Source organism: Chaetodon trifascialis, chromosome 5 (genome assembly GCF_039877785.1).
Source record: "Chaetodon trifascialis isolate fChaTrf1 chromosome 5, fChaTrf1.hap1, whole genome shotgun sequence".
In the NCBI taxonomy this organism is placed as follows: domain Eukaryota; kingdom Metazoa; phylum Chordata; class Actinopteri; order Chaetodontiformes; family Chaetodontidae; genus Chaetodon; species Chaetodon trifascialis.
In genome coordinates this window covers 9,549,527-9,566,366 of record NC_092060.1, presented here as the reverse complement: position 1 = coordinate 9,566,366, position 16,840 = coordinate 9,549,527, and the positions used below count along the sequence as shown (strand labels likewise).

Here is a 16,840-nt window from a genome sequence, read left to right as displayed (position 1 = left end):
ACAGTTGCTTTGTTTTTTTCCCTCCTGAAACCTTCCAGTAGCCCCAAGGGGACACGTGGGTTCATCTTGAAAACCTCTGCCCTAGATTCATCTTTTCCATCTTCATCATTTGATTATCAGTGGAAGCTGCGAAACATTTCAAGTCACGTCTCGTGTTCGCTGAAATAAGACACAGGAGAGTCCTCATCGGGATAGATTTAAATGTCACAACATCTAAACACTGACTCAGTGTTCAACCTCCATATGGGTTCTTACCATTTTGTGTACAATCCAAATGGGAATAACCCATGCAACTGACTCTACCTGCGTGAAGCTGTGCTGGAACTGTGTCTGAAAGCTTTTTGTTTAGTTTGATCGATAGCTTGTGATCTTGTTATAGTGGATTCATTGCATGACATTACACAGGTGTTACTATTATTTTGTCCATGCTCCATTACTGTCTTTAATTGCTGATTTCTGTGGAGAGAAATGAAAACTAGGTCTATGAGGGAGCTTTATTTGTAATGCAATTAGTATGTACTGTATGTCGGTAATATCTATTTATGCTGTAAATAAATGATTGAATACTTGAAGATTCATGTAGAGGGAGATTACATACAGTATTAGATGCAGTGGGATTCGGGCTGTCTTTTCGGTGGCACACTCCTTGAAGCATAAAAACTGTCAAAGGGACAGAGTCTATCCCTGAATATACTGTATGTATGAGTGAACACGCTCGTGCAGCTGTGATGAGGCTCTTTTTTAGCCATTATAAATGTGTTATAAACCAGGATGCAGTGAGGCGTTAACATGTTTTTCCCACAGATGAGACATACGGATCTAATGTGTCTACAATGTGGAAAATTCCATCTGATGTCACTTTTCAGTTTGTCTGCACCCTGATGTAGCCCCTGCGTACATGAATGGGTATTCTTTGGTTCTACATCATGAGCGTGGGGGGTTTGGCTCCCACTGGGGCCACATTCTGATAAAAATGTGTGTTCTCACGGTGCTCTCAGACACTTTAGATGAAAATGTCTAATTTGTGTTTGAATGTTTTATTTAAATGTTTTATTTCAGATCGCTGATCTCCCCTAAGTCACACAATCGCTTCATCAGAGATTGTAGGAGAATCATCAGTCAAAATCAATATAGTTTTATAGAGTCAAACCTATAAATCTCCAAGTATTGCCAAAATGCCAGGGCCAAATTTAATTTCAAGAAACACATGTTCATAATTCCAAGGGATGCATGCAGAATTCATTTTGGTGCATAAACCATATTTGATGGAAACAGGCCATGAAATATGATCATTGAGCTCCTTAAAGTAAGATATGTAGTGTCGTACCAGGCCAAATGTTTTTGCTTTTCCGACACTATAAATAAGCAAGCATCGCTATTTCTGTAGGTCCAGTTGTACAGGCTGAACGATGCCAAGCTAAGGGAAGTCTGTTCCCCATATGGCAGCTCCTCGGCTGGGCTGATGGCCCCAGGAATTTGAATTTCAAATGGCACCAAATCCTGAGGGAGGAGCTCAGCTTTGGGGTGAGGGGCCAGCTGGAAATGAGACGCCAAACATGGAGGATGATGGGAGGTGTGAGGGTGGAGAGGGAAGCGCTGTAGCACACGGAGGTTACAGGAGCAGATTTTCATCGACACACAGAACGTCTTCTGAAGTGAAGTGAAGTGAAGTGAAGTGAACTCTCAGAAGCTCATTCAGGAAACTCACTTTTAATGGCTAAATTTAACCTAGATGCAAAAATGAATTATACTCTATATTTGTTATCATACCCTATATGATTATGGATATTCTAATTTTGAATATTTCTGCAGTTTTCAACATGTAGGATTATGCACAATATACTCTATTCTATATATATGCACAAAGGTATCAGATACAGTGCAGACTGGGGGTGGGAGAGGGGTTTCAGAGAACGTGTGCTTCATGTTTTAGAGCCAGTATTAGTTCAGAGTAGAAGAGGAAACGCTTGTGGCCTTTAAAAATGTATAGTATATATAATAGTATTTAAGTATTTCATGCTTGTGATATGCCAGAACATTCTCTTACAATTAACTGGCTTGGCAGATTTCCACTGAATCATCATTTGTGCCTGTCGTGACTAAAAGGCTTTCACCTGAAAGTGGAAAACCTTCCAGGACCTACTCTGACTACTACAATTCCTGGCCTGGTCATTTCTGGTCAATGGCATACCTTTCAATGCGACATTTTACTCAAACTGCTCCTTCAAAATATATATAATCGAAGAAGAAATAGCCTGAGAGTCTGAGACATCCCTTCAGTCAAACTATCAATACAACCATACAGCAGGAAGAAGCCCAAATTTAAACAACATAAGTCGTGAGTGCAGTGTGGTCGTGCACCCAGTTTATTTCATTTTCCAGAGAAGCTTAAGCGAGAGTATAGCCCTCCATGGGGTGAAACGTGGCCAGTTTGGCTGCTGTTACTTTCAAGGAAGTGAAGTGAGCGTTATATAAGCTAAATGCTTTGTGCACAGAGTGTGTTTGTCAGTTTATTCTTGAGGGGACTGCTGCCAAAGGTTATCTGTGCTACAAAAGCTGATGTTAAATGAAGTGTTCTCACTCCAAATGAGCCATCAACCATTTAAACAACAGACGTGTGCTGTTTCATAATAGATGGGAACACAGAACATTCAGAGGAAGTAGGATAGCATCGTCTAAAATGCACAGATTTGAATGATAAAGTTCTGTACATCCAGTGATGGTAGATTGTTTCCTTACCCCCAAGACCAGGCCGCAGACGGTTGTCATATCCATCCAGCAGGCTGTCAAGGATCCGCGTGAACAGGGTGATGTTGGTTTTAAAGGCATCAGATGTAGCATCAGCATTCACTGACCTAGTCGCCGGACACACAACAACAACCCAACCAGCTAAGGGACACGTCAACTAACAGGAATGATTACATCTGAAATGTATTTACTCTCATAACTCTATTTTCCAGAGGCCTGATTTATGGAAAAAAAAAAGGGGGGGGGGGGGGGTCGTTATTATCTGGCAGACTTCATACATGCCCACACAGACACACACATACACATTGTCTCTCATCCACATGGATGACCCACTTCAAGGCAGAGCATTTGTGAGCCATCTGATCTTGGAGCCAAAACACAACTGAATATGCAAATGCAATCAGAGCTAGAGATTCATGGTAAATAAATTCAGATAAGGTCCGACATTAAAGCTCAACAAAATCACCAGTGTCGACAGCTCTGGTGTAACAGCCTCAGGTTACGGGCATATTTTACTTTTAGCAGCGAATGGAATATATATACAATATTAATAATTTTTCAAAAGTATTCCTCTAATTAAGCCGACCATCAGAGGAGGTGTCGGATTCATGTAGCCTACTTACTGTCGTTATATCCTAATAGACTAGGAATATGTTCAGTCTTATTGTCAAGTATTGTTTCCAGTGTAGCAACGGTACTTTGCCACATTTTAAATCACACCCACATCAGAACAGCCAACATATTTTTAGGCTGAGAGAGCATAAATGAAATCATCATCAAAGCTCTGTTTGCATGGACAGTATAGGAAACCTTAGATGGAAGAAATGATAACTTAAACTTTCACATTAATCCATAAACCCAGATTAATTCACATCTGTTCAGCTAATTAAGCCTGGAGGGGATAATAGTTTGGATTGTGTATGTGTGAGTGTGTGTGTGGCTCTGTCCACAGCTAATCTTGCACACTGCTGGACCCTTCAGCCAAATGTTTTTTGTGCAAAGTTATGACTGCATGCTCTCGGGGTGGTGGTGATTCACAATATTTCAAAAAACCTCTTTTATTGACTGCTGCCTCCTCACTCCTCTCAACTGGCCGGTCGGGGCCGGAAGGGATCAACAACCGCTTCAGTTTGGAGTCTTGTTGCTTTCGGGGCTACTGACAGCATATGTGGCAGTCACGTTGGATTCTTTTGTTAACATTTTCACTTTGAAATTGATATTTTACGTCGCTGGTGTTTTGGAAGCTGCATATTGTGTCCCTCTCACTCCACTGACGTCGCACAGCCTGTCTTACACTCCCTGGTCCCCACCCACACGTCCCCAGACACACCTGCTGGAGATCTGCACTCTACTGAGCGCACTCCTCTAGTTTCTGTTTCTTGTTAACATTAGCCTGCTAACATTAGCTGTCTAACTAGCAAGCTAAGAGGCTTGCTTGGTTGTTAGAAAGCTAACAACATTAGCATTAGCAGTTTCCACGGCTATGATTTTCTGAATCAAAAAACTATTTAAGACAATAATTACAACATACCGTGTTTGTATTTGGTTTTGCGTGTTAGCAAAGTGCTACAAGTATTGTGTGGTATGACGAGGCTAGGACTAACACATTAACACTACGGCTGTCCTGTTCTTCCCATTCTGCCAACATGAATTAAAAGGATTTTTTCTCATTTGAACACATTTGAACTTGTCATAATAGGAAAAGCACAGAGGTGCTAATAACAGTAATGATGGATTGCTTTATATTCAGGTGTCCCAGTAAACCATGATAGCATGGCAGTGACCCAGCAAGTGAAGGCACTAAATGAAATTGAGCCATAATCATCTATTTTTCCACCTATGTTTTTCCTGCTGTGACATGATGAAATGTCCGGCCATGAAAACGGCATAAAGCTAAGCACCAGACCATGACATGGATGCTTGGGCCGTCCCAGACAAGTTTTTAGAGTCTGTACGTCAGCAGGGACATAATGGATCCTGGAGGGGATTCAGTGGCCTTATTTAAATTGCCTCTCATGCTTCTGACACTGGCTGTGTCTTTCTCTCTCAACTGTCCTCTACTGTGAGCTCTTCCGTGCGACTGTTACTCCCAATACCAAAAGACACCTTTACACCTGACGTGATAATGTGAGCTGAGAGGTGCAGAGCAGGACACATTTTCAGACACATCAGTTCAATGCATTAGGCCTGAGAGATGTTTTTAGAAGACTGCTTTTTTTGTATTTGCCATATTTCTTTGCAAATTTGGATTTTTTACATTTATGGGTTGTGACTTTTGCAGTATCCTACATGGCAAACGAACCTGACTGATTTATTGCTAATTGTGTTCTCCTTGAGGTCATTTGGTCACAAAATTGCATTTCCAGGTTGATTCTGGCTGTAGCTATTACTCTAAAATAGAATAGGCCATTAAAACAACCATTAGGCTAATATACTGCTATAATGTCCATGTTTATTTATTTATTTATTTATTTAGTGTGTGTGCGCGCGTTTTTTTTTCCATCTGGAACAACTAAACCCAAGCTGTTATGTGGAATTTGTATCCAGTATCAAATAATCTTGGACACCAGTATGAACTGTTTGGGCCTCCATTAGAAATTACACCTCACCTGCAATAAGCTACATTTTCAACAAGGCAGTGGAAGCCTTCTTCCCAGGCAGATAATTACCTTCATGGCCCCAGGGTCATTTTTATGGTCAGACTGAGGGCGCTAAACTGCCTCCCCTCCTGCGCATTGTGGGCCCACTGATAATGAGTCCTGCGTGATAAAAACTTGATAAATTGAGACCATCGGTCCGTCCCCAGAGACGCAGTGAGTGATCCTCGGCCTACAGCTCGTATCACCGCTTTAAGGCGGCTCCCATTCAAAAGACTCACCTGGTTTTCCAGAGAGCTGTGAGCGCCAGCAGGCAGATGACAAGTGGAGAAGCGCTCTCTCTGCTCCACATGGCTGCTTCAACACCTACACACAGCAGGACAGCCGCTGGAATGAATGGAGGCTCAATTAACCGGCTTGACATGCCAGTGGATTTAAATGTGACCTATAGCTACAGTCATGACATCCATCACCTATTTCTGGGGATTCCCTTTAACACGCGATAAAAAAAATTAAAAAAAAAGAAAGAAAGAAAGAAAAAAAAATGACGATGAAGCGTCAGCAGAGGCAGCAACTGACAGCAATTAGTATTCACTGACACGTCCCACGCCTCCACTCACTGAACATTACTGTTACCCTCTACACTGGATTTGAAGCCGTATCCAAAATAAATAAATAATAGATATTAAAAAAAAAATCTTAAATGCAGAAAATAGGCAAAGCAATATTTGAGGAGAGATGGGAGAAATGAGATCAAGCTGCTCTCCCACGCTTTCCAGCAGCTCCTCACATAATAAATGCAGTTAGAAAATAAACGTCCCCTTTGTCTGAGGGGGCAAAAAGCAGACTCACCTCAAGTGCAGAAAGTACCTGCTGCAGCTGGAATCGTCGAAGATGCAAGAAAGTTAAAGACAAATCACCGCTCTCTCCTGCTCTGATGAGACTGAATGAGTGCAAGTCTGTCATGAGAACAAAGCTGATAAATCATAGTCCCAGCCAGCAGCAGGAATGCACCCGAAATGCATTGGCTTTCATAGTGTCCCAAATTTAAAATATGTCTCTATAAATGAGAGGGAAATGAAATAAAAGCTTTAAAAAAATAAATAAATAAATAAAAACAAGCAGTTGTGGGTGCTGATCCTGCCTTTAAATTGCCCCGTGCAGCACCCCCTCCGCTTGTAAAAAGCACGATGTGAATCGTGATAAGCAAGAAGCACATCTCAGTCTCCCTGGTCTCCACACAAAAACTACAAAGGCTGAGGAAGGAGACACACTGGGTCCTAAAGATAGTTTGGTATGCACTGAGCCTCCTTCCTGCAGCCTCCAGTCGAGACTTAGGCATGTGAGGATGTTAATGAATGCTGTTTCCACTCACAGTCAATATAGGAGGCAGCATTGATTATGCAAAACAGCCAGGCTCCGTCGCATTGTTGTGATGGAGGTGACATGGGAAATTGGAAATGGAGTGTAAGGCTTCAACCATTTTGCTTTGATGTGTGTGTCAATACTCAGCAGAGGACTGACTTTCTTTTAATTAATTCATTAATTTTCAGGCTCATACACTAAAAAAAGAAACCTTTATCTTTTAATATGGACCTGTGTGTTTCCAGGAAAGCATTTAACACATCAATAAGACCATGGGGCACAAACACTGCCCACTGAAATACTGATTAATGACCTTGTTTTGAGTATGAGGAGCACTTTGAAGCAGGGTGACCAACACCTTTAATGTTAAGTCAAACTGTGGGACACACCTGGTTAAAATTAAGGACTAACTGACTGAGTCATTAAACAAAAATGTATATTCTTGGTAAACTTGTTGCATATATCAGTGGTCACTCTGCACACACCCTCACCCACATCTGAATTTGAAAATAAATTGTGCGTGTGTGCAACTGTGCAGACGTCTATTCCTCATGTTGTGTGGACCCAACTCTGTTTGCACAGTCACATTGTGGGGACTGACCTTCCTTATGGGGACAAAATGCACGTCCCCTTAATGAACATTATTCAATTTTAGGGTGAAGACTTGGGTTTAGGTTAGGGTGCGGGTAAATCTCCAGGAAATGAATGTACGTCTATATAATGTCCTCATGACTGATGGGAACATGACTGTGTGTGCGAGATGCGTGTGTGTGTGTGTGTGTGTGTGTGTGTGTGTGTGTGTGTGTGTGTGTGTGTGTGTGTGTGTGTGTGTGTGTGTGTGTTGGCTTGCCGTTGCTAGGACTGTGCATTGTGGTACAAATAGCCAACCTTTCCAAACATTTGCTGTATTGTAGCAACAGTGTTTACAGCGTGAAGGCTTATTTCTGTGGATTGCCTCAAATCACAAACTGACACATAAAATCAATCAAAAGAGAAACCACCATTATATTTCAAATTGTTTCCACAGTCCTGCTTGGCTATTGAATTGTGCCACATCGTTTGGGAGCTGTTCTTTCAGCACCACATACTGGAGAAAGGTATGTGATTATATATAATGCTTCTAATATGTAGCTACTTTTTCTGTATATAGAAATATTTCTACAGTACGTGCAACACTTAAAAGGACTGAAATAAGGTGTATATATTTTCGGATTATTTTCAGTTAAATTGACCAATACACAATACAGCAAACCAGTGAGAAAGAAAAAAGTAGGTACAAAAATGAGATTATGCAGGATTAATGCAGTAAAGATCTTATCTTAACAGGAGAAATGCAGATGGATTCTTGAAGAGAAGTGTGTCTATTTGTCGTGTGTCATCAGAATATCTTCTCTCCATGAATTTGAGATCATGAAGTTAAAGGGAAATTGATGGTGACTCCCTTCATGGCTGGATTTCCAGCTTGGCAAAGAGAGCAACTGCTTCCCCAGACTCCCAGGGACCCCAAAAACCCAGATATTCACCACATGTCACTTGTTTGGGGGTAATTTGTTGTTATTTGTAGAAGGGTCCTGTTTTAGTTGACATTGTGCTCAGATGCTGTGTATTTCTAAATAATTTGTGTCAGGAAGGATCAGTAACGGCCCAACAGCAGTTTTTTTTTTTTTTTACCTACAGCCTCCTGATGATGGCCATGAATCCTTTTAATTGAATATGATGTGTTTGAAAGCACCATAACAAGGACATGGAAATGAAAGTTTATGTTTGAGCTGCATCAACGTACAGTCTGTGAAGAGGTAATAGTGGCTGCTGCTCAAACAGGTTGAAAAGGAATAAAATAGCATTAAAGAGACTGTAGACTGATAACCCAGCACATACCTCCATTTAAGAAGCAGCAAAGGAAACGAGTACTCTCTCTCTCTCTCTCTCTCTCTCTCTCTCTCTCTCTCTCTCTCTCTCTCTCTCTCTCTCTCTCTCTCTCCCTCTCTCTCTCTCTCTCTCCCTCTCTCTCTCTCTCTCTCTCTCACATACACACACACACATGCAGAGATCAAAACAGACCACAGGACCTAAGGGGTCGGACCGCTATCAAGCAGCCGCTGCCTCCCTTTGCTATACTTCAGACTAGAAGGCTGTCCCATTGATCTCTGCTCTAATCCATAGCTGTGACAGGTGATCGATGAGGCAGGTCATCTCAATAACGGTGACCCTCGGGCCCGCCATCAAGCCCAACAAAGCAGGCAGGTAGGAAACAGCCAGCTGAGGAAAAGCAAGGGCATCGAGGACAAATCAAGCGTAATCTCCTCTTTTATTCTGTGTTTGCGCATGTGAGCATGTTTGGTTTGTCTCTAAACTCTGCTTCTACTTGTGCTGCTGCCCTCTGTGTTGCATACTCTTACAGCACATTGTTTATTGCAAGATGTTGCATCATACTCAGCCTTCTGCCAGGCCCAGTTGTGTCCCAGTGGGGCACAATGAGTGACAATGCACGTTGATCAGGTGTATGTAGATGAAGGTAAGCAAATAATTCCAGGTTGAAAGGTAGCTGTAAATTTTTGATTAAAACAAAAAATTTTGCCCTTTCACGTCACTGTCGCCCCCAGTTTTATTTGTTTTAGGATCAGTGGCGTAGTAGTTCATGTGGGAAAATGATGTGTGGAAGGGAAAGATCCAAGTTTACATGATTGACCAGTGCGTGATTTAAGTCAGTTTTGTTTAAAGTCACGTACCAAACCTGAATAAATCCAAATATGCAAAGTAATTCATCATTAGTATGATTAATGGAAGACTGAGTAACTCCAATCTGTCCTTTTCTTGGTCACAGGCTTGTCTGTTAACACTTTCTCTTGACACTAGCTTCCAACGGACGGGTTATCTGTAAACAGCAAGAATACCAAGGGAGCAATACAAATGCAGATTCTGACAGGCAGGAATTGATTGATGTGCTTTGAGACAGTGGGGGAGCAGCTCAGCAATGACCTGGTCAGTCAAAAAAATGGATAACAAGGTAAGTGTGCTGCTGCTGCTGCTGCTGCTGCTGCTGCTGCTGCTGCTGCTGCTGCTGCTGCTGCTGCTGCTGTTGTTAGACAAGCAGATTTAATTATTTTCCTTATCAGAATGCATCTGAATATAGCCAATAACTCATAGCTGCTGTCTGAGCAAAAATTCTTTCTTGTTGCAGAAGAGAATTAAATAAGATTGAATAAAATGTGCAATAACTGTATGGGGTGACCTGACTCATATGCATGCACAAATATCCATGCAAACATTTACACACAGACACACACGCACATAAACAGTGTCCTCTGCTGGAGAAACGCAGTAACTCATGCCACGTTGATTTGGAAACAGGTGTGAAAAAGTGACTGTATCAGCCAAAAAGGTCTTCTCCAGCAGCAGGTTTGATTTTCTGCTTTATGACTTAGAGCATCACATCACACAGGGCTCAGTTTGCTCAATCTGTCACCGCACAGATCACCTCATTTATGGTACCTCTGATATGATCCTGATATAAGAGTAACGCCAGGTGGTTCTTGACTCCGCTGACATTTTGGGGGAGAAAATACCTGAGCCAGTCATGCGGCATGTTGTTGTCTGTTGCATGTCAGCATGAGTTGATTCACCAGGCAATGCTGGAAATGCTAAACTATTCTCAGGCCTGTTACCTCGGCAACAAGCCATGCATGGCAGAAGAAAGATGTTGTGAGGGGAAAAAAGATGAGAAGCCCATCGAGGGGCTCTGACACTCTTAAAGTGATAGGTCGCCCTCAAAAGGCCTTTGTCAAATTGCAGCGGCTGTATTCACAGCACACTCTGAGTTACATGGAAATATTAAACCAGCTGACACACAGCAGCCCTCCCTGCAGCGCCAACATCAACCATCATACCCCCCCTCATTTATCACTCTTCATTCTAAAGGCTCATTTGACTTACAGGACTGTCCCCCGAGGAGCTGTTGCTCTCCCTCTAAGATGACCTCAATTCAACACGTTAAAAATAAAATATTTATATTTTGACTCTAATGTCATTGTATCCGCTTCTGAAAATGTTAACTAAGTGAATTAATACATCTGAAGTGGTGCGAACTAACAGCCAAAGACCCTGCCATAGCAGGAAAGTACAGGTGGAGCATCTGTGCTGCTGAGCTGACTGACTTCCTGTTGGCTCCGAGAACACTTGAATGGCATCAGATAAATTACAATCCTACTTTCTGAGACTATTCAAATATCGCTGGACTGAATGGATCAAATTCTCCTAATACACAGAGCAAAGTTGGGGTGTTTGTGACGAAATGTTTCATCACCTCTTCTGTAATGATTGTGTGTGGAAAAAAGTCTCCTTCATGCCCAATATTCCATAACGGCTTCACAGCCCAGCGCTGACATCACCAGGGCGCCATTAAAGAACGGTTGCACTCATTTAAATGAGGAGTTATCATCTGAAAACTGAAAGAGATTTTGCTTGCTTTAATCATTCCACCTGTTCATACCACCCATTTATAAACCTTCCTGGTGCATTTTGCATGTAAGTGACGGTGAGACAAATTTCACAGTCCTTGTTTTGCATATATATTGTATATATATTCATATTCATTGTAAAGTTCATCTGAACTTAATCTATCAGCAGTCTTTCCTCTTGAGCTGCTGCTAAAGGATTCTCTCTTTTTTTAAAAAAAAACAAAAAACAGGGGACTTTATACTAGAATGGCTTTAACTTTGAAAGGTATTCACTTGATGTCATTAATTTGGGCCTCTGAAGTCTCAGCCTCACATTATGGGCTGAGGCTTCAGATGTTTGAATACATTGTCACATGCAAGGAGGACTGTGTATTTTGTCACTTCACTTCACATCATTTACACTGAAAGCACATAAGGTTGTTTTAATGGCCAGCACAAACTGATTAAAGTAAGCAAAGCCTCTCTCAGTGCTCCCATTGGCACCTCCTTATTCTTTTAGGACTTGAAAAAGTGTGAAACTGCTGCAATGTCCATAGCATTGTTTATGGTTGGTAATATAAAGTGCAGTGCTTTCTTTTGGAATACTGCTTTTATGGTAACTTAATTGGTTAAAGAATCAAAGAAAAAAGAATAACCTCATTTTTGGAGCCAGAAATGACTCATATTTGAATAGAAGGATGAAGCTGGGGAGGATGAGCATTGCGACCCAAGGAACATGCCATGGTAACAGCTTGTCAATCACAAGGTATCAACATCCTAAAGCATACTGTTACTTACTGTACTTGATCATCATTTTCACTCTAAATGAGACCATAATTTAAAAAATTAACATTGTGCTGTATTGAGGAAGACCTGAAACCAGTGATTGAAACTATAAACTCATTAAGAAACAGTTTATTGAGGTAATAATAAAGTAAGAAGTAGGGTAATTTTCCCATAAGCTCATATACGATGGGACTTCTTTGCAACCAGTAGACATTTGAAAGCGTGCAGGTTAAATAGCACATGAGCACATCCACCATTTGTACAGTCTACGAGCCTGACAGCTGAATGAACGCTTGACTCTCCATGAATAAAGGATTATAAGCCTCCTGTACGCCTCAAATCATGCTAACGTTACTGTGGAGACATGTTAACAAATGTGGCGTATGATTGAATAAATAAAACACTGTGTATTTAACATGCAAAGTCACAGCCACCGTGAATCAGCAGGCCACAAAAACACAGCACATACAGAAACCTGAAATCTATCTGCAGGCATGTGAGTGTTTTATTGACAGGTGCAGTGCAGAAACACCTCAGCTCTGAGCCCTGAGCACCACACATGGAGACAACTCAAAGTTCACATGGAGTTCATGTGATCGGTTGCCAGGTGACTTCACCGCTACAAAATGCCAAAGCCACATCTCTGCATCCTATTTTTTGCCTTTTCTTGTATCTTATATAACTCGATAGATGAATCACAGGCACATTTGGCTTATGAAAATTAAAAGGTCACTTTCATGACCTTGCCAATGCTATTTATGTGGCAGAAGTTTTCTGCACTCTCTCTCTCGCTAATTTCCCTCAGGTTACCAGGGAAACTAAACCTAGCGCAGTTTAACAGCCCTCCGTGTTTTGCTGGTCGTATTGCGTCTGCCATCTTCAGCTCCAGAGTTTCTACAATAATTCCCTTTTTATCCACGGCTAAATTTAACTGCTGAGGCAGTGTACAAACAGCACAGAGCTGGACCGTGGGCTCACGCACCTGGTCAGGACAGCACGCCGTCACATGCTGGAAAACATCTCAGTCTCACAGCGCTGAAGCCAAACTGGAAAAATGACAGATTTTATTTATTCGTTTTTATATCTAGGGCCTGTGGGTGGGCAGTTTCATATGGAGTCATTGAAATAGTACAAAGCTGATAAGGCAGTATTATTTGGCATGATTACCTCTTAACTGTATTTTCCTTTAAGCAACATGAAAAGATGAGTGCCAGCACGTCTTTCTGTGGTCAAAAAGTGATCGTGAACATAAAAGTATTTGCATTTTGTAGGACAGTGCATATTGTTATCATTCATTTTTGTAGAAAAAACAATAAAGACTGGCATGATACCAGCTAATATAGTGAGGAAAAAGCCTGAAGTTGTGGTCGCTGTGACAGAATTCATTTTTAAAGTCTCTTCCTCTGTTTTTAAATATCCTGATTCAGGCGTCACCTTTTGAATTTGACTTAATCTAACAGGACCATGAGGACGCTGACCTCATGTCCTCTGTATTATTGATGGGATTTCCAGGGTTTTAGTACTCTTGGGGGGTTTATAGCCCACAATTAAAAACAAATGTTGGTCATGTTATAGTCTTATTCCATTGTGTTTAGATATACTCACTTCAGCCTTCTTGACTTTTAGACCAACAAAAAATAAATGTCTGAAGAGCTGGACCTGAGTGTCAATGTCATTGCTTATACCATATTTATCACCATGTCTGCTAATAATAATTTGACAAACGATGTACCAGCCTAAAACATAATGTCAGAAAAGGTTCCTAATTCAAATCAAGGTATATCCAATGAAAGAAAATAGTAATTTTGCAGTGCACTGGGGGACTTGGCCCCATGACCTCAGTATTTATTTTACATTTACTCTTTAGCACACAGTATGACAGCAGCTCATATTTCTGTTTAATCACAGAGGTGAACTGTACATTTCCAGTTGTTGCTGTTGAGTCCAAACAGCCACTAGATGGCACAGAACATTTAACTCCCATTCATTATGTTCTGTGCACTGCTACATCCCTGAGCACAGTGAATGCCTGGAATGAAACATCTTCACATCAATGAATTAAATGTTCTTTTTCCAGTGACAGAGCAGTGACTAAACTTTTGACATAACACATGGACATGTGACACATTTCTGTTTTGGGTTTTTTTTTTTTATCTCTTAGCAGCTTTTCACATTGTTCTCTGCCAGCTGTATAATTGTTTTTTCTTTCTCTAAATCAATGAAAAGTCGAGTGCAAATTGCAGCATTACAGGGAATATACAGGAACACTGTTTTAAAATTACACTTTCTCTCACTCAATCATACTTTAAGTCGTTTGATTACTAGTCATCATCAGATCTTGATTACTGCTCTTATTGGGCCACTTCTCAACCACAAAACACATTTGTATCTGCATGAAGACATTCTGCTGTTGTTTGGTGAACAGTATGAAAGTCGATCAGTCAGACAGTTTGGTTTGATGAGTTTACCTGTTACGTTTCTACACCTGTGCTGGAGGAGAGGCCAGCTGCAGATGCATCTTCTTATGTGTATGAGCTCTTGTGAGGATCACTTGACTTTTGTGCTTGAAAATACAAATGTACACCATGTGAGTCATACTCAGTCGTAACTACAAGGGAAAAAGTCAATTAATTATGCTAAAACTAAGAGCTGATTTGTTCTACTTGGTTTTCTCTTTGACAGAACATCTGGAACTGCATCAGTTCTAGAACAAATGTTTCCAAACTCACTGACCTGCTGGCATTTGGATAAAAAAAGCACATTAAAGATGAAATGAGAAACATTTTAGCATAATGTTTCCTGGATGTATATAGATTTATATATCTATATTTTGGGGGCAGCAGAACAAGATGTAAACACAAAACTGACATATTCTGACTTTGTAAAGTAATTGTTGTGGTTAATACGTTAGCAATAGTTGCCTGTTGGCACATTCAGCACACACAGGGAAACGCTGGCATTCTTTTGGAACTGTGTGTTTGTCCACCTGATGAATTTAACTCCAATATTTCTCTGCTTTTAGCTCTGTTTTGATCTCCACCAGCTCCTGAGGGAAACATCTGTCTCCTTACATGCCAAATGCCAAATTCTCTGTGGGTTCGTCACTAAGAGTGACTCCTTCACATTACATGCAGTCACTTGATCCAGTGCTGTCAGCACTATATTGATAACAGCAGCTTTAATGATCTGTATCAAACACAGAAGGGACTGAACAGTGCATCCTCTCCTTAGGTCCAACATTTACTGCCCCTTTAAATGGGTCTATAATTAACTTGTCCAGAGAAACATATCAAAGCTTGGTAGAGTCCTCATTATGCAGTTTATTTCTTAGTCTGCAATGGCAGGAAGCCAGCACTGGTCTTCAGCCTTACATGTGATGAGCTGTGACACAGAACTGGTGAGCTAACTTACCAGCTGTTGTTTTCCGTGGACCCAGGGAAGGGAAGGGAAGGGAAGGGGGGAGGGGAGGCTTTCAGCTTTGTATCATCTACAAGTCTTTTTCTGCTAAAGAAAGCTGTTTTTTGTTTTTGAGTGCACTGATATTAAGCCGCAATGCTGGGCAAGAAGCAAATGACCTATAAACTGTAAGTGGCATTATTAGGTGCGTGTTCATACTGTAAAGTGACGTTTTACATTCGCATCCTCTGAATTTTAGGATGCATCTTGTTCACGGGCTTCAAATCTGGTGCTGCCTTTCATGGTAATGCCCAGACCACCTGAGATTGGCAGTTTCTGAAACTGTATTTCCTGCTAATTCAGTCAGCATCTGCACTTGTTCTTCCCTATGCAAGCTTATCAGATTAGCCCTCTATCTAGCCTGCATGCTTTTAGCTAAATGCAGCAAGCAGCTTATCTGACGGTTGTTCTTGGCCAGCAAATAGTATAATTTAATCACTATATCATGACACAGAGCTTCCAGAAGTCTCAGCAACATTGCATTACAGCTTTTCTGCTGAGATGCTTTTGAATGCAGCAGGCTGGAGACTTATATGACACAAAAGAAGGCCATGCACACGTATGGTCTGTCTGCTGCTTGTGCCATACAGTCTTTAGCTGAGTACATCGGAGGCCAGTTCATGGAATGAACTTACACCACGAAGCAGGGATTTGTGTAACATGTTTAATTGTGTTTCTTCAAAACAGTGCATTGGATAAGTACTAATAAATGAAACATTAGTTCAAAAAATATCTTTATCAGCATGTTGACTGGAACAACTTGAGAGGATGACAAACAGTTCAAGTTGAAATAATGTTCAGTTTGTACCATATTTTCAGATGACTTCAACGTGGCATCGACACTAAGTACACAATACGCAACACTCATTTCCACAAGTCTGTTTCATTCAGGCAATACTGCAGAAAAACACCTGCAGACCAGTGCATTCAAAGTTCTGCACTTTTGTTAAAATATTAGTACAAGTCGAGGGTCTGTTAGTGTTTGATTATGAGATGGATTAATTAAAGTGTTTATCTTAAATTCTTACATCATGGGAGAGCATTGGAATGAGTCCTTTGGTGCAGCTTTAGTTTATGTAAAGAAGCCATTTAAGGTTGTGTACATACTGTATGTTGTGGTCTATATGCATCTGTTTAAATTATTGCTGTCTTTGTGTGGCTTATCTAGTACACTAATATTGCTTTAATTGGTGCTCCTATTATTGAATATTATTATTGAGGGTTTCATCAAGATCAGACTCTAGAAATCATTGCTCCACATCACCAGTGCAAAGACACACCAGCAGGAAACAGGAGAACTTCCAGGCTCTTACATTTATGTGTGCAAATGTTACAACACAACAAATGACGGGAATCATGCTCATCCTTCTTCGCTGGGAAGATCAGTAACCCCAACAACGGCTTGCATTTGTGCTAGAAACTACAATACAAATTAGAATGTTTTATCCTATG

At 41.0% G+C, this 16,840-nt stretch overlaps 1 protein-coding gene across 2 annotated transcripts in view; it reads right to left on the bottom strand.

Moving 5' to 3' along the window:
- The window catches only part of LOC139331019 (gamma-aminobutyric acid receptor subunit alpha-2), a 33,154-nt gene extending 26,551 nt beyond the window's left edge, over nt 1-6,603 (bottom strand). Inside the window, exons 1-3 of one of the 2 annotated variants that reach the window (XM_070962257.1) lie at nt 6,198-6,603; nt 5,627-5,732; nt 2,740-2,855 (exon numbers count right to left, since the gene is read on the bottom strand). In XM_070962257.1, the coding sequence (XP_070818358.1) occupies nt 2,740-2,855; nt 5,627-5,697 (187 nt within the window). In that variant the 5' untranslated portion in view covers nt 5,698-5,732; nt 6,198-6,603. The remainder of the gene's footprint in view (nt 1-2,739; nt 2,856-5,626; nt 5,733-6,197) is intronic. The other variant, XM_070962258.1, reaches the window with a different exon arrangement.
- Nucleotides 6,604-16,840: the final 10,237 nt, after the last annotated feature.